The 24,267-nt window shown below is 31.4% G+C and overlaps 1 protein-coding gene across 1 annotated transcript in view; it reads right to left on the reverse strand.

Moving 5' to 3' along the window:
- The window catches only part of LOC134685275 (peroxidase-like protein), a 58,570-nt gene that overhangs the window by 23,805 nt on the left and 10,498 nt on the right, over positions 1 to 24,267 (reverse strand). Inside the window, exons 2-4 of the mRNA XM_063544877.1 lie at positions 1,950 to 2,117; positions 1,180 to 1,393; positions 28 to 221 (exon numbers count right to left, since the gene is read on the reverse strand). Of these exons, the coding sequence (XP_063400947.1) occupies positions 28 to 221; positions 1,180 to 1,393; positions 1,950 to 2,088 (547 nt within the window). The 5' untranslated portion in view covers positions 2,089 to 2,117. The remainder of the gene's footprint in view (positions 1 to 27; positions 222 to 1,179; positions 1,394 to 1,949; positions 2,118 to 24,267) is intronic.

The raw sequence follows: 24,267 nt of genomic DNA on the forward strand, positions 1-24,267 counted from the left end.
GTGTGTTCTAGTAAATAATGAACTTACGATCTCCATATGTAGGGGAAAGAAATCTCGCTTGAGTTGTTATAGAAGCTCCCCATAATGTATTGAATAAGTTGTTGCAAGAACCATCTGCTGTTCGGTAGCGGTCGTTAGGATTACACACAGGGACACGAACTGGACAGTACGGAGCAATCTGTCTGCTGAATTCAGCGGCGTCAGGTGTAGCGCCTCCAGTTCTGTAATTGAATATATAAATGCAACAGTAGGAAACATATATGATGCGGGGGCTTGGGGTTTGGTGCAGCAGTTAACCTTTCTTTGTTATATCTAAATATCTGTTTTGTAATGTCTTTTCGGGATGGTATCAAGTTTCTGTCCTAGAGAGGTTTGTTGAGTCATCTAAAGTTCGTTCTTATTCTTAAAGCTTGCATGAGTTTTTTCATCGGCCGATGGAAGCACAATAGTTAAATAAAGGTTTAATTTTACGTTGACTTTTGATATGTTTAAATAATTGTTGAAGGCGAGAATGGTTGGAATATGTTGCAGTTCAACAGTATGCAAGTTTCGTCGCATTCAGCACTATAATCTATAGCATGACAGTCCGTATCATGTATTGGTTAAAGAAGCCGGAGTGCCTGGAGAAAACCAACGATCTTCGACAGGAAAAATGACATAAAAGTCGATAGCACTTCCCACCTACTAGGTTCGAATTCACAACCTCAGTGTCGACAGGCTAGAAATACAGTTATGGAACTAATTTACTAAAAATCGACTACATAGGCCACAAATCTAACTTGGGAGAAATGAAATAGTTGTGTAAAAAATACTTTGGTTGTTGTTACATTGCACATAGAACTTCTCTGTACAATTAATATTACTTTTTTTTAATTGTATTTTTTTGGTCATGGAAATTTTAACAAATATGTTTTGGTATTTTCTTGGTTGGAAAATTGTTTCTCATTCAGAGATCTCATGTCTTTTCTCTCTCTTTCATATTCAGTATCAATCGAAATCTTTTAATAAAATTTACCTATTGATTTAATTTCTACGGGCCAAATACTGCTAAGCGTGAGACTTGAATATGAAGTGAAAAAGATTTGGTATGACCGATAACGAAACATCTCTCCAAAAGATACTAACTGATACAAAAATTAACAAGTTACAGTTGAACATCTAAATCAAACATATAAAAACCTTGCAGCAAAGTTAGAAGTTGCAGTAGTTGATATATCTCCCGCCGCGCCTAAAGCTGCAACTGCCGCAGGGGCTTCTCTTCTACTACTGAACAAAGCATGAATAGAGACTGGGTTGTCTGCTACAGATCCTGCTCCTGGGGCGGCAACTCCACCAAGTCCCCCAGCAGGCGGTCCACCAGCAAAGCCGGCAAAACCTCCAGCAGGACCGGAACCTAAATTAACATGGCAAGTTAATGTTTAGAATGAATGCAATAATAAATAATATGGATATACAATGCATTTTTAGAAATACCTCCTATAGCCATGATAGCGGGTAACTTTTCGCGGGTTGTAAATTTTTGCTTATTTTCGGAGATACATCAAATTCGCCAAAAAAAAATTCCGCCAATTTAAAAGTATAGATGCAGTCTTGGTATAAATTTTGAATCCACTAAAATAAGAACCTGGAAAATATTATATCTACCTTGCTCAATGAAATTAGCGAAATTTTACACCTTCGAAATGAACCTTCTATACATTTATAAGAAGAACACGAATTATTGTATTATTACATAAACGATTAAATTAAAGCATTTATTTGTTTAAGGAATGACTGGAATATTTTATTTTGTCTATAAAGAAATAACATCAACAATGTGGTACACACTGAATAACCCGCATAGCGTGTAATTTTACAGTTTGCGCCTCATTTTTTTTTTAATGTTATTTCGAAAAGACAGAAAAAATATTACAGTCAAAATACTAATTCATAATTAATATGTTATTTACCAGCCACACCAGGTCGTCTGCCACTCACTTCCGTTACAGCATCACCAATGGCTGCTGCAATGTCTACTGGACCTTGCGCGCGTGCGAATAATGTCGTTTGCACAAGAACATAGAGAAGAATATACCAGAGACCATTCATTGCAAGTTTCCAAGAAATGGAAAGAGTTTCTGAAAAATAAACATAAAATAAAATAAAATCGGCTTTTCTTTTTAGGTAAAATACTTGCTATTAATCACAGTAACCACAAGATGCACATCAAAACATCTCGATGAATAACGATTCGAACAAAAAATATGACATATCGCACCAAATGTAAAAAGTCAAAAGATACATATTATTCGTCAACAATAAGTACTTTCTAAAAAGGTTAAATCTACAAATAAAATAAAAAGGTACTTTCCAAGAAGTTTAATTCCGCAAAAAAGGACAAAGATTGATTTCTTGTTTATTGTTAAATGAATAGCAATACGAATTTTTATTTAGTGTACTTCTTTTTTTTTTAAGTTCGACATATCCCATAAAATTAAGTTTTATTTAATAGCGCAACACAATTATAAGTTTCTGTTTTTTTATTTACATTTTTGGATCGACAGAAACCTTAAACCAAAGAGAATACTTGAACTTTGATTCCTTAGTTTAGTTATATACAATAGACTATGTTCATATAACCGACTATTGACTCCAGATTATATATTTTTTCGACATGCTATCTTTTCCGCGGTTAGATATCCTGGTACTCGTTCAATGAAGAGCAAGCAAAATAAGTGAAATAAAATAAAATTATCGATGTAGTTTGAGCGGAAATTTTAGTGTTTTCCAATGATTTAGTCGTGTAAAGAAAGTATGAAGCAGTAAATTCCCCCAAAAAATTGTACGATTTCAAAGTTTGTTTTATTTTACTTCCTTACCTTGCTTTCACTTAACTTGGTACCATGATGTCCTACAGAGTAAATAAACAAAATAAATGTCGGTAATTTGAAAATAGTCTAACTTGTTGGTGAAGATTGCACATGCAAGCTTCATCTTTGTTTGAATAAATACAAAATTTGAGCTTATTTTGGCGTGTATAATTTGGTCAATGGTATCTAAAATATACCACTAGACCACTAAGGTACATACATGAAGCGGTGATATTGTCATTTTTTTTATATATATATATAGAATCATATTCAAAACAGTGTGGTCCTGGCCATTGATTGACGACCTATCTTATCCCACTGACTGGGACAGATTAGGCGAACGTTTGTCGGTAACAATCACTGCTCACTTCTTACTTATTATAGAATTTACACTGTGGGGTCACCAAAGGTTCTTAACGCCTTTAATAATAAAATAATTCGAAAAATTATTCAGGAATAAGCTTTATGTTTTGATTTATATTATTGATATAAATCAACACATCGTATTATTCCGGATTCGTTTTTCGAATTGCTTTATTTAGGTGTTGAGAACCTTTGGTGACCCCACAGATTCAGTGTCTTTAACAAGTACATAGTGAGCAGTGATTGTTACCGACAAACGTTCACCTAATCTGTCCCAGTCAATGGGATAATTTAGGTCGTCAATCAATGGCCAGGACCACACTGTTTTGAATATGATTCTATATGATAAATTATATAGGGAGATTTCCCCTCGCTTTCTACTCAAATTTGTCGTGTCCCTCAATGCTGGAAAAACTTATTTACAAAATGAGATATGTAGCATTACAGCCGTGTCCAATATGGTGGCGAAAACGTAAAATTTGCAGTAGCGTCTTGTGGGACAAAACGGAGACAAACTTTCAAAAACATCATATAAGTGCGATAATATCATATGAGAATGATAAGTGTGTCTCGCAAAGGAAGGCATGTCAAGAAGAAAAACTGTCGTTTTCAAACAGTATATTATTTCTTCCGATCAGAGATAAAACGTGGCAACAAGCAAAATTTCATGGTTTTACATCGAATAGAAAGATCACATTACTGTGATAATGCCATAAACAGTCTGCTGCATGAACAGCGTCATATACTTTTATAATTATTTTTTTTATTAAATCCGATTGAATCTCACAAATATTGCATAAACATTTAAACAATAAAATACAACGACATAAACAATTAAAAAATATGAAACAAGAGGCTGTCAGCAAACAGGATTTATCTGTATGAAAATAAAAATTGAAAATCTGGACTCCCAAATAAAATCAATTAAAAAAGAAAATTTGGTAGGGTGCACAAATTGGAAAGGACAAAATAAACATAAGTATACATGTTTACTATATAACGGTCACAACACCCCAATGAAACATAATTAAAAATGTGAAAACCAAACTTGATCATTAGATTTATAATATAAATGATTTCATCAAGGCATTTTCAAGTTATAACATGGACACTGTTTAGCAATCAACCGCCTGTCCGACACTAAAAATAATAACCGATATTTTAAATTGGAACTCCGGTTTGGAATGACATAAGCAATTATGGAGGACAGAAATGATAATGTAACCCCTCCTCTCGATTCAGACCCTTATTGTACGCTAAATATATGTCCAATAGTGCATGTCGATTCACACCATTTCCCTCCCGTCACAGATACCGTTTAGTCCATTCCATAGAGGTTTTCGGTTACATTAGTACCGTTTTTTCCCACATAAGATAAATCTTCTTAAATAAGTATTGAGTGCAAAATGATCATAATAAATTATGCGTTCACATATTCACCACCATGTTTATATACATTTTCTTTTGTGTGGTTATGTTTTTTTAATCTAGATATAAGTGATGTATTTGCAAGGGAAGATTCACGTTTTTGTTGTTTTAATTGCATTATATAAAAATAAATTAATGTTATAGAATCGGTTTTTGTTACAATTGACTGCTTTGACGACAATAGTCAATTTTATGATAAACCAATTGCATTGTTATTTGTTGTTAATCGGCAAGACTTTTGTTTAATTACGCAGTAAACTAACCAAAATGACTTAACCAAGTACTATACTAGTAATGATTACTAGTAAATTATGAAAGCCAACAATTACGACTTGTTTTGCTACACTTTGAATGTTTTTGAGGTCGATTATATCACTCTAATTTTGAAACATATAATTGCTCAAAACTTATTGCATAAAGTTAACAATGTTAATCTTCTCTATATCAGGGACGTTAACAGAGAGCGTAGCGAACGAAAGTTAAGACATTGTAAATTGAACTGTACAGAAACGTTTGTATGACATGATGAGTGTCATAAGATTATTTTAGATGAAATCAAATACCAATTATACAGATGCATGCACTAGATATGAAGTACATCGCACTATCTATAAATCGTCCACACCAGTTTCATAGTCGATCGCAACAGATTGAAAAACATGTTAAGCAGTTTTAAAAATTGTACGCAAACGTTAAAAGAGTTTTGTGCGCATTTTTTTTTCGTACGCACTAGCTGATTTCTACATTGACAGTAGTGCGCACAAATTTGAAAATCATTAGCACCAAAATAAAAAGTAAAAAGTAATGAATATCATTTTAAAAGAAATTATTTTTTAAGGTACTGAACGGGGCCTATACTGGTAGGTTCCTTTATAATAAGAACATATTTGAAAACTGGGTATAAAGTTGTTTTTTAACTTAGCAAATTGTTTTTTTCTAAATGAGTATTTTATCATGTTTCATTGTAGAAATGACAATGCTTTGGATCAGACAAAACTTCTATGAATTATTCCCGTCTTCTCCAAAATAGATTATATCATTGAAGATAAAAGTTTGAAGAACACTTAACATTAAAATGGTGTATTAAAACCATTTCTGACCAAAACTGAATGTACATTAATCGGTTTGATAAGGTTCGGAATATTTGCATTATATCCTTCATTTAGATACGGAATTTGCCTCTGTTTATCATGTTATAATGGAGTCAGACACAATCGAAAAAAGAAACTTGTCTATACAGACTATCCACCACTGTTCCTCTCGGGATTTGATTTTAGTTATATTACCAAATTGTTTTAAAAACATGATTGCGGTTATGTGTTCTATTTCTTGTAAAACTAAGAATATGTTTACATATCTTTTTTTCTTTAGGCACTACATGACATCAATAATACAGACATAAATACATGAATACACAGAGCAAAATATAGAATTTAGACAGAAGGGCACACATGGGTATTTATATATTGAATAAAAGTACACAGCTTTCTCAATTTAGATTTTATATTTAAATTCATAATTTTCTTAAACATAATTATATTTGGACGGTTAACTTATTTGTTATCAAGACATTCTTTCTACTGACATCTCTGTGCACATGATAATATAATGATACTCATCTCCGAGATCTTTAGAATTACATAATTTACAATTTCGTCTATCTCTCTGAATATTTGTCCATCTCCCTATCTCAATGGGTAATTTATGGTTGATGGTTCTTAATTTGCATAAAGTATAAATATCACGAAGTTCTAAAATATCAAAATAGTTCTACAACCCAAAAGTATCCTTAAAAATTCGATAATTTAATGTCTTCGAACCTGCTTGCACATTTGAAAACCATGTTTGTTGAAACTGATCTTGGAGTGATGTATTGGTTGTATTCTTTAGCCAAATGTCACTAATACATGTTTGAGATAACCACACAAAAGATAATCCCGTTTCATTAAAAATAGATTCAACATGGTTTAACCATCTAAACTTTACATCATTTTCATTTGACAGCTTAAACAGTAGTTTATAAATGGTCGCTGATAATTTAGTCGGTTTACCACATATTAATTTCACCCAAAATGATAACATACGGACTTTAATATCTAAATTAACAGGATATCGTCCAAGTTCACCATTTATTACGCAATTTGGGGTAGAAGACTTTAGGTGCAGAAGAAGCTTACAGAATTTTAATTGAACTCTCTCCAAAATGTCGTTATTCCCAAACCCCCAAATTTCACAACCATACAATAAGACTGGTTTCACTAATTTGTCAAATAAGTCTAATTGACAACTAATAGATAACCCATGTTTTCTCTCCTTTTTGATTACCTCATACATTGTCCTTGTAGCTTTTTCTGCTAAGTGTTTTCTACAGTGATTAAATATCTCATTTCGTGAAAAATAGATCCCAAGATAGTTGAATTCTTGAACGATATCTATAACAGAGATATCATATGTATTTGAGATTTTGGGGTTGTCTTCCATTACACAAAATTACAATTTTTGTTTTTTCTACATTAACTTTCATTTTCCAGACATCACAATATGAGTGGAATGTATCTAGCAATAATTGAAGATGTTTGGCCGATTCCAACTTTAGCACAGTATCATCTGCATAGAGGTTTCGAACAGTTTAACACATTGATACGATATTCCCGTGCTTGCATTTCCTATCATGATTTTCTTGATAGAGGGTTACTGCTCACAAAGAAGCTATTAAACCAAGAGTTCCAAATGGTGAAGTTGAAATCATCCCTTCGTAAATTTTACGGACGCCATCACGAGTTGGTTGACCGGTATGGAATAACCATTTCACAAATGATATCGGATATGTTCCTTACGTCGTAACTACAATCCCCTTCCCTTTCATGAATTTGACCTACCGAATTAGACTATTTACCGGATTTGTAATCACATAAGCAACACGACGGGTGCCGCATGTGGAGCAGGATCTGCTTACCCTTCCGGAGCACCTGAGATCACTCCTGGTTTTTGGTGGGGTTCGTGTTGTTTATTCTTTAGTTTTCTATGTTGTGTCATGTGTACTATTGTTTTTCTGTTTGTCTTTTTCATTTTTAGCCATGGCGTTGTCAGTTTGTTTTAGATTTACGAGTTTGACTGTCCCTTTGGTGTCTTTCGTCCCTCTGTTAACATAAATATCTAACTTTTCCTCTAGTGCATCTTCAATAGTGTTCAAACCAATCAAATTCACGTTGATAAAAAAGTTTTTCAAATCATTTAAGAAAAGTAAGAACAGAAAAGGAGATAAGTTTTCCCCTTGTCGTAGGCCAATATTGCATGAAAAATAATCTGAGATATTGCCATTATAAGATAAACATGACTTAATATTATCATACATGTTATGAATTATGTGATACATGTGGCCATTTATGTTATTCAATAACATCTTATACCAAAAAGCGTCTCTTCTGACTGTGTCAAACGCTATTTCAAAATCTACAAATGCACAAAACATTTTTTTCTTTTTTAATTTCAAAATTTCAAAGACAGAGTGCAGTATAAATATGCAATCGACTGTTGAATAGCTACTTCTAAATCCAAACTGATTTTCATTTATTTATAAAAAATCATCAGAAAATTTTGATAATCTATGACATAAAAACGAGGTGAATAATTTCCCAACACAACTGACAATTGTGATTGGTCTATAGTTTTTTGGATCAAATGTGTTTCCCTTATTCTTATAAAATGGTTTGATCGTGCCAATTACCCAAGATTCTAGTATAATCTAAGTTCTAAAAACTAAGTTAAACAATTCAACATATACATCAATTAACAAATCAATAGACGATGTTAAATTTTCATTTATAATCATATCGTCGCCACAGGTTTTGTTACTTTTAAGTTTCTTAATACTATTCATAATTTCGTCCTTTGTAATTGGACCATTAAGTGTACCATTTAAATCATCTAAAACATCCTGGTCTACATTTGGTAACTCAATAGGATTGGGGGTGCCTGAATTTAGATCTCTGAAAAAATTAAGTAAATTATCAAATTTAATGTCCGGTTGTTTCGTGTGTTGCCCGCTTATTTAAAATATTCCAATACTCCTTTGAATTTTGAAATCTGAGGTTTTTTAATTTTTAAGCCATATCACGTCTATGAGTTTTTATGGCTTTATCCATCACTTTTTTATATTTCCTCTCAGAATCTTTAACTTTGTTATACAATAAAAGCGAAGGTGAAAATTTGAGCCTGCGCTTAAGCTTTCTAAAGTTTTCCCTTGCAGTCATAGTTAAACCAAGGCTTGTCTCCCTTCTGTTTAGGGGCTCGCGTTTTTGGTTTATCAGTTCGTGTTCCAAACGTTGTCTTAGCAGACTCTAAAACAACTAATCCAATCTCATTTACAAATGCGTTGACATTGTTATCATCAACTTTTAAAAAATTCACATTTTTCAAATTACGTAACAACCTGTCTAATCTATCAACATTTATAGTCTTCTCTATACCTGATGTTCCTAACATAGCAACACTTCTAACAATAGACAACTAAAACACAAACGTATGTTTGTCGACTAGCTTGCTGCTTGTGTATATTCTGAGCTGCCGAATTTATTAAACAAATATGTACAAACATGTCACATCCAATACACATAAAAAATTGTGGCAATCATGATGACTTCTAATATCTACTACTAATATCTAAATGTTTCGTGGCCGTTCAGGAAAAACTACTTTTAGAAACCTGTGTCCGTTTGCCTAATGCCATGCGAAACCCCAAGTGTTGGACCGCACTTGATATAAGAATGTTCAAAAAACATTTAAGAAAACATTTAAAAAACAAAGAATCTGCTATCAGTCAAAGACTGCGGCTAAATGAAATAATTTGAAGACAGAAATGAGTCTGTAATAACCGCAAATCCGATTACGTTTGTATAGCCATACCACCTATATATATAACGAAAAGTTTTAACTTTAATGCTAATTTGAACATACTTATATATACAAAATATTTAAAAAACGTTCTTAACGTACAAATTAAAAAATTTGATGTTCACTCAAGTAAAGCAGGGCTCGAAATGACCATACATACACCTATCATTTAACACAATAATTTTTCCCGCCCGAAAAATTCATACGCCTTCGAACTACTACGTGAGAAGACAATTAATTCCCGTTACACTACGTGCCACGGAAATTAGGAATTAACTCTAAATTCAGGTACCATTTTATGATCCCATTTATTAATCTTTTGTCTTGCCTGAACATTAGGACTGTCCTGTCCTGGTCATTACAATCTGTGACCAATGAGTTGCTTTATAAGCGTTAATACAATGGACAATGAACATCTGAATACAAGTGTGAAAATTCTAGTAAATCAAAATCAAAAAGTTTTTTCTAAAATGTTACCATTACTCAAACAATAGTCTACAACACCAGCATTTCTGCAGGTAAATTTTCAGTTTTATCATTTCCCAGTCTACCATTCATAATGAATAAGTTGTTACATTTACATAAGTCAAGCAGATTATTACCGTAACGTGTTTTAACCTTTTTCCATACTAGTACGATCTCTGGTTATATGAACATGATTCATATGGTCATTTTTATAAATTTCCTGTCTTTGATTTTTTTGAAAACTAATAATATTTTTATCCCAGGAATAGATTACCTTAGCAGATGATGACTGATGAGTCTTATGTAGACGAGACGTGCGTCTGGCAGTTAAATTAAAATCCTGGTACCTTTGATAACTATTTACCTAATAGTCTCCGAAACAAATCAAATTGTAACAGAATAAGTCGTAACTATTAGCTTTAACAATTCAACCCTAACTTTGTTAGAGATCTTTTTTGTAGTTTACTGCGTAATAAAAACTAAAGTCACCTTTTATCAGCCAATTATACTGTTCTTAATCATACTTTAATAGAATATACGTTGTCAGAGCAACCAATTGTAACAAAAACGAACTCTATTAAATCTGTTGTAAACATCCATCTTTATATAAAAACTACTTCCAAAAGACCTTGAAATTTGCCTTGAAAATACATCACATATCTAAAATAAAACATCAAAGTCACACAACAGAAATGAATATAACAATGTAATAAATATATGAACGCATATCTATTATGATAATTATGTGCACATTATGCTCACAACACGATTCATCATATGTGGGGGGAACTTTGATATTAAAGAAAACTTAAAACCTCAATAGGATTACTAGTAACATTTGGCGGAGGAGAGCTAGTGTGAACTGACATGTCATGCACTGTTGGCAATAAAATGTATTCCCCAGGAAGTAATGAATCGAGCGGAGAGGTGGTGAATTTCATTTCTGTTTTTGGTAATTGTTTAACTCTCTTTTAAAGTCTATAAGAAAAACAATATGTGTACAATAAGTTCAAAGCAATTGATTTTTATTTAGTTATTATATGTTTCAAACAACGGTGTTGAAACGAACATGATTCATATGGTCATTTTTATAAATTTCCTGTTACAAATCTTTGATTTTTTTTGTCAAACTAATGATTTTTTTATCCAAGGAATAGATTACCTTAGCCGATGATGACTGATGAGTCTTATGTAGACGAAACGTGCGTTTGGCAGTTAAATTAAAATCCTGGTACCTTTGATAACTATTTACCTAATAGTCTCCGAAACAAATCAAATTGTAACAGAACAAGTCGTAACTATTAGCTTTAGTAATTCAACCTCAACTTTGTTAGAGACCTTTTATGTAGTTTACTGCTTAATTAAAACAAAAGTCACATTTTTATCATCCAATTATACTGTTCTTGATCATACTTTAATGGAATATACGTTGTCAGAGCAACCAATTGTAACAAAAACGAACTCTATTAAAACTGATGTAAACATCCATCTTCATATAAAAATAACGTCCAAAAGACATTGAATTTTCCTTGGAAATGCATCACATATCTGAAATAAAATATCAAAATCACACAACAGAAATGAATATAAAAATGTAGCACATAATGCTCACAACACAATTCATAATATGTGGGGGAAATTTGATGTTAAAAAAAATTTAAAACCTCAATAGAATTACTATGAGTAACATTTGCCGGAGGAGAACTAGGCCTTTGTTTTCAATTTTTAAAAAGATTTGTGCATCCAATTTTTTTCTATTCTGAAGTATATGTCAATATTCTCTATTTATTGTTTTTTGTACCTTTTCCGTGAATTTCTTTTCAAAGCAATTTAACTTGTGACTTTCTTTAATCTTTTGTTTCTACTTATATTCCATTCAGTTGGATTTATTACTTATAATTACTCAATTCATCTAGATTCTCAATTTTTCCGAATTAAACAACACATCACTTTGAAATTTACCAAGAAATAGACTACACAATGTCAGAGCGAAAATATTTTCCAGAATATATACTTAAACGGCATTAACAAATTAGAACAAAACTTTTTTTTTCAAACGAATTAATCTGAATTCCTTTTGACATGTGATTTACATAATATTTCAATTTTAAACGGCGCTACATTTAAAGAGGCACCAATTTGTTTTGTTTCGAGAATATCGTGAGATGCATGGCGTATTATATGTTTTAGAACAACGAAGATTTCAGTAAAAGGTAAATTAACAACAATACCGTACTCCGAGGAAAATTCAAAACGCACAGGTTCTAATCAAAAGTGGAAAATCAAAAGCTAATACACATCAAACAAATATATACGATGTAAGATTCCTATCTTGGTTCAGACATTTTCTTATGTAGAAAATGAAAGATAAAACCGGGTTTTATAGATAGCTTAACCTTTCAATTATATGACTGTCTTAAAAATATCTTGTATTGACATCAATGTATTAACAAAACAAATACGTAATAGGTAAATCACCAAAAAATTAGTTTCTGGTAAACTAACCATAAATGTCTTACACATGCATGATTCAAAGACAGTAAAAAGAGAACAAGAAAAAACAAATATGAACAAACGGAATTACACATTACATATTTATGAAAATGAACTGTGAAAATATGACTTTAATACTAAAAGCCTCACATTTTGTCCTGTAGAAATGTGTGACTTAATTTTGAAATTCACATGAACCACATTAACGTTTTTTCATGTGTATATCCAATCTTTATTTTTCACGAAGACGCCACTCTAAGTAGTGAAACATGTCGACCTATATGCAATATTGATTTTGAGTACTTTTTGTGTTTTCCTTTTTTCTTTTTGATGACGTTTTATTTGGTGAACCACAATTTCAATTTGAAATGAGACGTGTTGTCTCAAATTTGATATTATAACTCGGATTTTACTAAGGGCTGGCACTTTAAATTATCATACTAAAACGTTTATGAAAAGAAATAAAGGCCTGATTTCGTAATTAATGTATAAGATGTTTTGCCATACTTCTGTCGGATGTGTATAAATTAGTGTTGTCAACGGTTAACCGGTTAACCGGTTACTCGGTCGAACGACCGAATACCGAATACCAAAAACGCTAACCGGTTAACCGGACTTTTTGTCAATTTTGATAGATTTTATATAAATCTGTATTAAAATCATTAAATATATATGGCTTTTTTTAAATTGTTGTCGTGGTAATGTATTTGACAGATCAATTGTCCAGTATATTGATTGCTACTGTTAATCCATAAAAAAAACCATAAAATTAATTAGAGTTCGGGGCAGGATCTTAAAGAAACATAATTAGTTTTTGCAATAGTAACTGTAAATCAGAAATGAGATTAAACTTTACTAATTACTACATTATTTCGTTTTTGATCTAATATTGTGAAAACCTACATATAAATGTGCAGCCTCCGTAGTGCAAGGGTTAGTCTTACTTTAAATCAAAAATTGTAAAATGCAAACCAATGTAAATTTACTTAATGTATACGTGAAAGTACGAGTAACATGCTTAAAGAAAAAAGCAAACACAGTAAAGAAATTGGTCGCTTGTGAAGAACTGTCCCATTGGTAATCATACCACATCTTCTTTTTTTGTAATTAATCATTTCAAATTGAAACACAACACATTACTTTCTGAGACAACAAGAGAAAAGGAAAGAATAATCGGTTTCAGACATATGACATATTCAAATCTACGATATTAATATATTTTTTTTTTCAATCTGAAAGTCGTACAACCGCTATAGTTGATACGGTATATTTGATTATTAAATGTCAAATTTCGCTGGGAATCCTCACGGACAAGCCTTATAATGCTAAAGAAAAATTTCAATTCTAAAAGCGTATTTATGACTTGGATGAAAGGTTGTCAAATTGACACTCATATCACATCTTATATCTATGTGTAGGGTTCTATAGATAAGGCTTTCAAACACCAACTGAAACTACCGGTTAACCGGTTAATCGGTCGAACTATTATCCGAGTAACCGGTTAGGCAAAAGTGTACAATTTGACAACCCTAGTATAAATTGATACTTTAGTAAGAGAACATGAGCTCGCAAATGAACATATTAAAAAAAATTTGAATGCCGGCCATTTTTCTCCGGCCACTCTGGCTTCTTCTACTAATAAAAACTTGCCGACACGAAATAGCTCAAAAGTGGCGCTAGAAAATGGGGTTAAAACATCAACAATCAATCATCAATCCATATTGCAATTTGATGAACACCTTAATGAGGAACCGCATTCATTCGATGTTACAAGACAGGATCATATGCTAGGTAGATTTCTCATTTTAGTATCTTATGTATAATTTGGAGTTTATTATGACGTCTATTATCACTGAACTAGTGTATATATTTGTTTATGGGCCAGCTGAAGGACGCATCCGGATGCGGGAGTATCTGGCTGCATTGATGACATATTGGTGACCTTCTGCTGTTGCATATGTTCTATGATCGGGTTGTTGTCTCTTTGACACATTCCCCATTTCCATTCTCAGTTTTATTCTGATCAGTTTTAACAACAATATAAGTAAAAGAAAATATTTTCAATGTGCACACCATTTTCACTATTTGTAAAACAAAAGTAAAAGTTTTTCCTTTCTTGAAGTTTAATATTCACTCATAAATTGTCGTTTAAAACCTAATTTTTCAATAGCAGGTCATTTCATCTTCGCTAGACACGAATTATAACCCTGTTTTTTCTTAGGGCGAAAGGGATAGAGGATCTGTATCGTAACAATTGGCTAGCGAAGATAATATCAGGTATTAAAGAAAACGTTGGAGCTTCTATATTTACAATAAAAATACGCAAACATAACTGAACATAATTCATTTAGAAGGAGTCCGCTTACGTGAAAAGGTTGAAAACTTACATTAGGTTTTTGGATGATTTTGTTCAAAAATTTATGAAGTAAGGCTTATTAACATGCACGATAACATTGTTTTAATGGAAGAATTCAACGCTCCATCAAAACGTTTGATGATGGCGTACAACTTGATGCATATTTTGTTGTTTATCTTATTTCAAATTAGATTTCATGATTTATAATAGTACCATTTTATAATTTTGTACGCCAGACGCGCCTTTCGTCTACATAAGACTCATCAGTGACGCTCATATCAAAATATTTATAAAGCCAAACAAGAACAAAATTGAAAATGAGGATCCAAAATTCAAAAAAGTGGTGCCAAATACGGCTAAGGTAATCTATGCCTAGGAAAAGAAATTTCTTAGTTTTTCGTAAAATTCAATTATAAGTCGGCATAAAATTTGTTTCAGAATAGATTATAATATTGATACACACATTCAACGCTTCTTCTTTCTAAATTTGTAATGATTGCTTACAAATAAACTCATCACAAATTCAACGAAATGTCATTGTGTACGCCAGACGCACGTTTTGTCTTAACAAAAATCATCAAACGCTCGAATAAAACAAGTTTAATATACAAGTAAAGTACTTAGATGGAGAGCATTTATGACCTATACATGCTTATTTGCATGTGTTATTACTTTATCTCATTTGAAGTAAGATGTATTAAATGACTAATTTATCGATTTACGTTATACTTCCGCGTTTCATTTATCATTTTCGATCATTTTAACTGCATCATCATTGCCATGTTAAAATAAACTTATCTATAATAGTAATATTGTATGTCAGACAGAAATTGATGTTAAACATTAATTTTTAATTAGACATTTAATTAATTAAAAGTAATAAAACATACATATTCGTTTGAATGATTAATAATTGTACTTTGTCTTCAAATATGAAAGTTTTTCCCGTAAACTATAAATGGATTCTTAGAACTGATACAATAGAAAAAAGAAATCAACATAAAAACTAGATGTTATGAAACACAGAGTGTTCGATTTGTACAAATCGAAATGACTGCAATACAAACTTGAAATTAATGGTGCCTTTCTTTACTTATGTATATATATATATATATATATAGGTGAACGTAAGATTTCTTTAGGATTTTATTTTTCATTTGTATAACATTTGGTTTTGAAATGGGGAATATATATGTATTGCTTAAACGGAATATTCAAGATAAGTTTGATCAAGTAATCGTATAAAGCTATGTACTAATATAAATAACATTGAATGATTTGTAACATTTATATTTTGGTAAATATATATTATGATTAGCTGCAAATTAAACAAATAATTAGATATCAATTTGATTTAGATTTAAATATTTATTAAAGAAGACGACTACAGAAACAATATATAGCTATTATCAGTCTGTTTGATTCCATTCCGTCGACATAAGGCAAACTCCACATCGATTTGCATGCCAATAATTTCTCTTTATTTGATATAGTATTTATTCTACTTTGAATTTAATCTTTTGTTGATATGGGCTTCGCATGTGAATCATTCAGTAAATATAAATTATTGTCAGCATTGACAAGCGAAACATGACAGACAGCAAAACAAATGTCTTTGACTGAGCCCACCTACAGACAAGTCTTCTTATACAGTGTAACTTTCCTAATTCGACACCTGAGTATTCCAATATCCTACTTTAATCGACACATTTTCATGGGCCCTCAATATGCCTATCTTGCAGAAAAAAACTAAGTATTTCGACACCCTGCTTAATTCGACATTTTTTTCTGGTTTTCGTGTGTTGGATTAGGCAAGTTACACTGTACTAGTAAAACGATAATGTATACATATATGTTTATTATATAACATTTGATCAAGCAGATTAAAACTATCGTAATTGTACGATTGCAATTGCTTGAATATCTGTTTATATCAATATCAATGATTACATGGAGTCAAATAACCGTCGGCAGTCTTCTCATGTTATCTCTCAGAATTATTAGACAAAAATAAAGTCTGAAAGAGTCACAAAATGGAGCCACATTATAGTATGTCCAAACGTTGTTTTAAAATTGTTTATTTTGGACTTTTTTTCTTAAATTTCTTTATATGTTTAAGTTTGTTCTAAATCAAGTATGGTAATTAAATTAAAATCGGTGAACATTAATTTGACAGATAATGCCTCTTCAATCTTTTTACACTGAATGAAAGTCGTGCATTGCGTTCAAAGTATATAAAGGTATAGGTAAGACTATATTCAAGTTAAATTATTCCAAAAATAAAATACTATAATTGCAGTATTGTATTATGTAAATGTATTCACCAATTACAATTATATGTTTATCAGTTGTATCCGATAGTATGTAATATGTGAAAACACATTTCAATACACTATTTTTACTGACTAAAATAGATATGACACCATCAAAAACAACTCATCATATATTATATACCTTCATTTGATATAAAGAATTAAATTACACTATAAATCAACACAAGATTGAAAGGATAAATAAAGTCACAATCAAACAAGGAAACTGTTCAAACCAATCTTAAAGGATGTATATTAATTATATGGCTTTCCGTTTAGCATTTTCCGTGTAGTTCGGCATTTTGTAATTTCACTTTTTAAATATATTTGCAACCAAAAAGAAACTGCATTTAATCGGCTTTTTTAGTATGCTTGATTTTAGCTGTGTGTGAATTACGAAAAAAGTAAAATATCAAAAATACTGAACTCAGAGGGAAATCTAATTGGAAAGTCCATAATCACATGACAAAATCAAATGACAAAACACATCAAAAACGATTGGACATGAACTGTCATATTTCTAACTTGGTACAGGTATTTACAAATGTAGAAAATGGTGGATTAAGCCTAGTTTTATAGCGCTACACCTCTCCCTTTGATGACAGTCTTATCTAATTCCGTTATATATACAATGATACGTGAACTAAACAAGAATAATAAATCAAATAGTGAAAATATGGGTACATCAGTCATCATTATGTAACAATTTTTAAAGGAACAATTTAACAGACTACAAAAACATATCCATACACCTTCATTGATTCGCTTGTATGACGTCAGAAAATTTTATTCGTCACATATATTTGTCGTTCAATGAATAAACAAACAATTCTAAAATTTCACATGGGCAATATTGGCATACAGGGTTAAAAAAATCAAAAGTATGTGAAGTCATTTCAGAAATAGACCGTTATTAAAAATAGTCCAAACGTGATAAAGAATTTATAAGAATCCGCAAATAGTTCATTCCATTACGCGATTAAATAATTCGGACGTTTGTGGTTCAACTTATTTTCTAATTTATACTAGAAAAATATCATAATGTCATATATTGGAACAATATCAAACTGTCTAACTCCCAGATGGAAAATAAACTGACAACACCATGGCAAAAAAAAGGACAAATAATAGAAAACAAGACTCAGGACACTAAGCAACACGAACATAACCAAAAACTGGGGTTGATCTCAGGTGCACCGAAAGAGTAAGCATATTCTTGTCAACATGTGATTCCAGTCGTGTTGTTCATGATAATAAAAACTATGTGAATAGTCTTATTCAGTAGGTTGCATTCGTGAAAATTGAAGGGAGTTATAGTATCCGATATCATCTGTGACACGGCATTTCCATACCGGTCAACTCGTGAAAGCGTCCGTTAAATTTACGAAGGGATGATTTCAACTTCACCATTCGGAACTCATGGTTTAAAAGCCTCTTTGTTAGAAGCAACCCTCTATTAAGGAAATCATGATATGTCATAACATCATCTTTATAGCAGAAAGTAAAATTAAAGGATATTGGTAACTTCTTATCCTTTATCCTAAGAAATTCCTGAATAAATACCTATACAGCAAAAATAGGCAAGAAGAGAGGCATAATATGTCCCCATTGGAATGGCGACGATCTGTTGAAAACACATCCTTTAAACGTAACAAATATGTTCATTCATGTGTATATTCATGTACATATTGAAAAACTTGTGTTTAATCCATATGTCATTTGTTAACAATAACATACGTTTAAACTAGAAAACAAATATTTTTCAATCAAGAAATTAAAATAATCTAGAACAATGTATAAGATCGTTTAGCAATCAATCTGCTCTCTAAATATGATCATACAAGGGAATAGGAAGGTACATTTGTTTTCATGAATGCTGGAGTGTCTTTCTAGATGGCAACGAAGATAAATCAAAGAAGTGCATACGCTGTTTTTGAATGGGCTTTCTTATCTTTGAATCGCTGATTAGTTTTGAAAGTTATGTTGAAATGATAACTCAAATTAAAAATGGTATGGTGTATATACTTGCAGTGGACAGCTTTATAATGTTTTAGTTTTGGTGTGAAAAGATGAAAAACATTAAGATGGCAGACCCTAAAACATGGAAATTATAAGGCATATATCAATGATTAGATTATATACAAATCTGTCTGTAAGTTCTCAGAAATATAGGTCGTAGCTCATCATTTTTTTCAGTGTCATAATGATGATGGATTGGTGGTTTAGCGTACAATATCAAACAAAACATGTATATCAGGACTAAATATCAATCAATAGAATTACGTAAATAGGCAATGTTGAGGATTGACATTAAAGGTTGCAAGTAACTAGTGCATACTAAATTGCACCTGCATATAGAAGGACAAAAATATCCTTAGACGGCTGTATCAAAAAAGACATGCATGCCTCAGTTACAATTAAAACAACACTTAAGGATATCATACGGAATACATATATGTTCCAGACCGTATGAGTATTTGGACCGTATGCGTACTTTTTCAAAATACTCACACATGTACGGTCGGAACGTACGCGTACGGTCGGACTGAAATTAAGAAGTTGGTCAAGTTTATTAGATACAAATGCGTATAACAGAAACTCTCAAATTAATATAAAAAAGTTCAATTGTAATTGAAATGAAAACCTGACATTTTAACTATTAAAAAAAGTCAAGCTTATTAAATATGTTAATCTCTTGTATTTAGTATGTCGATCAGTAATACCGTTTTAATTGAGTTATGATCACTGAACTTGAAGATTTCGGAAGTAAACATAACGTGGGAGGACAATTGCTTTAGTATAAAATTGTAATCCTGGTACTTTTGATAACTATTAGAACGTTTAGCTACTTTACAATACAAATGCCAAGGAACAGACATGATCGGCAAACATGTAAATGTGAAAAAAAATATTACGTTACTAGTGGTAGCAAGTGTCACTTTAGGCGAGAGTAACAAAATATGATTCGGATATACAATAAAGCAAATATTTAATTTTAATTGTTCGTTTGTTTATTTTATCCATGTAATTGTAATAATAACAATTTGTAAAATTTAAAATAAAGATTGTGATAAATGTTTGTTTAAATTTAACCCATATGATCCAATAACATGTATGGGCAGCTCGTACTGGACCGTACGCGTATACTTCCTGGAAGGAAGCCATTGAAATAAAGTAAACTTCTTCTAAATATGAATAAATTAAAGAATTTTCTTCAGAAAAAAGTATATGTACATAAGTTTTATAATGAAAACTATCCATTGAGTTATAAAAAAAACATATGCATTATTTTTTTTTAATTTGAGGTTTCTTATGACTTTAAAAAACAAAATCAAATACAATATTCAAATTTAAGAAAATCTAGGAACAATATAAACAGAATGTAGCTTGGACGTAAAATAATATCGCGTAAGAACAAGAGGGATTTAATGGAGAACCTAGGGAAAAAGCAGAAAACACAGCTTCAAATCGGAAACTAACCGAGAAACTATACATGTGCCATTAGGCAAAGTAAAGACTCGGGTGAAGTTAGATATGCATTTCGGCAAGTACAGTCTGTACTGCATTTTCAATAATGTTCGTTCATCTTATTTGAAAATCCACAACATAATACGATAGAAATTCCGACAAAAAGATATTTTGTTTTGTAAAGCATCACTTAAATTCTCTTATTTATTCTATTTGTTTTGTTCACGCATCGTTGACGATAAAATGAAATTTGATGAGACTGTCATTCACGTGAGAGGTTTAGCTAGATATCAAATCAGGTTCAATCCACCATTGTCTGTGTAAGAAAATGCCTGTTCCAAGTCAGGAATATGACAGTTGTTATCCATTATTTTATGTGTTTGAACTTTTGATGTTGCCTTTTGATTAAGGCATCCCTGTTGTGAATTCTCCTTGGAGTGCATTGTTTACTTTTTAAAGTAGAGTGGTGACGAAAACAACTGAGCTTCGCTGGCATAACTAAAAATCCTTAGAGACAAGTGTACCTAAGACTCGAACTAAAATCTTCAATTTTGACAGACCAGTGATACGTAGTTTGACGTCTTAGATCACGTCGTCAACTTATCCCTCTTTTTATTGTAAAAATTGATTTCGAAATACGGTGTTATACCAGAAAGAAACAAGTTTGCAAACAAGTAAATATGTGTCAAATAATTGTTTGGTTTTTAACTCAAATATATAAACTTGGGTACACAAAACATGTGTCACAGTGGCCGTGTGAACGTTGTCTCTGTTCGAAAGTTGAATTAATCAGGAGTGCGTATGTATGTAAAAGAAAAATATATCATCAGTACAAATAGGTCAACAACTAAGATTTGAAACACGTTTCATGGTCACTTGTCAATTAGTGACAAACACTAAAATCGTGTAATGCATAATTACATGTTTAATATTGTACTTGTGTTAGATGAAAAACAAATCTTTTTACATTATAGTTCAATTTTAAAGATTAAATTGATTTACAAATTCAATCAACAAAATATTGATTGACTAACTTAATTCGCAAACGCAGAACTGAAATTGTATAGGGTATGCATCAAATGCATCTACATTACAAAAGTTGCTGCTTGAAATCGAGTTAAATTATTATGATTGATTACATCATTTTGATAATTATGTAGTATAATGGCACAGAAAATAACAACATCAAATTTGAAGTCTAACGTCAGCATTGAAATAATTAAATCACACAATTGGTTTTAAAAGATGCCAAAAATAAACACAAGACGTAGATGTAATTAACTGCAACACTAGATACATATCTATTATTATGAGTGATGGTGAAAGGTTTCAATGTCAATATAGTTTCCCATACAATACTTCAACAATGCTTTCGAATGTTTATCGCTTACAATATACATAGAACATTATTCGCTTTAATGGCAAATAATCCATCTAAAGTTAAAATCCATTAATATGTAAATAAATCCATCTTCTAAACAATTCAACGCTTAATTCATTTAAGTTATCATTTTATTTTAGCATAATTGTCATATTATATTTATGGTATATCGTATGTAAAAAAAAGTTGAACATCATTATTCAATTAGATTTTTTTTTTACATTTCTAACTATTATGTATTAAATATTAATGAGAAATGAATAATGGTTTAAATTATGAGTAATATTGCAATCGTCCTCATATATTTGTGTTACTATCTAGGATATTGTTAAAGATCAACACAATGTTTAACCAATCAATTCAAAAGGTACAAACAGAAACAGATGGACAATCAAACTCATAGATTGAAAATAAACTGACAACGTCATGGCTAAAAATAAAAGGACAAACAGACAAATACAAGTACAGAAGACACTACAAAATAAGATAAAGACTAAGCAGATTTTCAACCTCAACATATTTGTTCAAAATATACCTATATATTTTCTGGAACTAAGTGACTCGGGGGTAAGGGCGCAATAATCTGCATTTCATAATAAAATAAAAGTTATGGCAGTTCCTCACTTTATTACCTATAAGATTAAGGTGACCAACCTTCAATTAAAAAGTTCTTTTGGTCGTTTTATTTTTGTTTTTTATGCCTTACCATTGTCAATATAACAATGATAAGATGCAGTTTGATTGACCACGAGAAAACTCTCCAGCAAAGACCAAATAACAGTTTATGTTTTTGTGTACTTATGAGATTGAATGTCAGATTGCCTTTGGTATCGCTCGCCTCTCTTTTCTAAACAATACTTCATGTATAGCATCAAAGAGCTGATTAAACTAATTAAGGACCGCAGGTATGCCAATGGGTCTGAAGCTTTGCACGATGAAGATTATATTCCTTATTAAAACAAAATGATTTTCAAACTTTTATAAATGTTGTTAAAACAATATTCGCATTTGTATACAAGCAGCAAAGAACTGATCTGTAGGCTTGTGATAACCCGGTTATTACAGACCACCAGCAGAGGTATCGAACAAGTGTTAGTGACTAATGACCTTTTAAAGTCTTTCGTTTCATCGTTCTGTCATACACTATGTTTACCTATGAACTATATGTACTAAAGTATAATACATGTGTTTTATACAAGCTAATGGGAGACGAACGTCTTCCAATTTTAAATGCAGTGTGAACGGGTTAAATTTATTGATAAGAATTCTGACTCTGCGAACATTGTTTTTATACTTCAGTAAAACATTAAACAAATCAATTTATTGATATATTAAACTGTTAATATATTAGACGAGTTGTATATAGGTGGTCGTGTGGTCTAGCGGGACGGCTGCAGTGCAGGCGATTTGGTGTCACGATATGACAGTAGCATAGGTTCGAATCCCGGCGAGGGAAGAACCAAAAATTTGCGAAAGCAAATTTACAGATCTAACATTGTTGGGTTGATGTTTAGACGAGTTATATATATATATATACCTATAACTTACTGAATTTATTAAATGATAAATCTTGACAGAATTTAACAATGAAACCACCATTACCAAAGCAACCGGTTAAATAACAAATCGACAGTCCACAAAATATATCACTGAAACTTAACGCTAAAATTATCTAATACTGTGGTGTTTAGTGGTGAGGAAAAGTATTTCATCTTGGGCATTATTACACAACAAGGGTTTGTTATTTAAGGCGCATAATGCAAACAGTATTAATTTGGAACTGGAACAAAATAACACGTCTTTACATGTTTAACATTTTTTAAACCAGAAACTGCAGAATAATTGCATCTGGTTTATTGGTGTTATAGAAGTGACAATCAAGTACTTCTAAACTCAAATGAACTGTTTCAATTTCTCCATTGATTAAGATGCATAGTCTGGTTTTGAATTAAATTTGACCCCAAAACGAAAATAAAATCTCGACAAATTTTTACTATAATATTTCTTTCAGCACTTACTCCTTCCTTTCGAGCAGATCTGGCAGAAAAGCAGGAACAACTGTACGAAGGTCACTTTTACCAAATGAGTTCAATTTTGGCATATTGGTGCACCTTAGTATGTGTTCGTGTTGCTTGTTCTTAAGTTTTCTAAGTTGTGTCATGTGTTATATTGTTATATTGTTGGACTGTTTGTCATCTTTCATTTTAAGCCAGGCGTTGTCAGCTAATGGTTGATTTATTAGTTTGACCATACCTCTGG

Source organism: Mytilus trossulus, chromosome 9 (genome assembly GCF_036588685.1).
Source record: "Mytilus trossulus isolate FHL-02 chromosome 9, PNRI_Mtr1.1.1.hap1, whole genome shotgun sequence".
NCBI lineage: Eukaryota > Metazoa > Mollusca > Bivalvia > Mytilida > Mytilidae > Mytilus > Mytilus trossulus.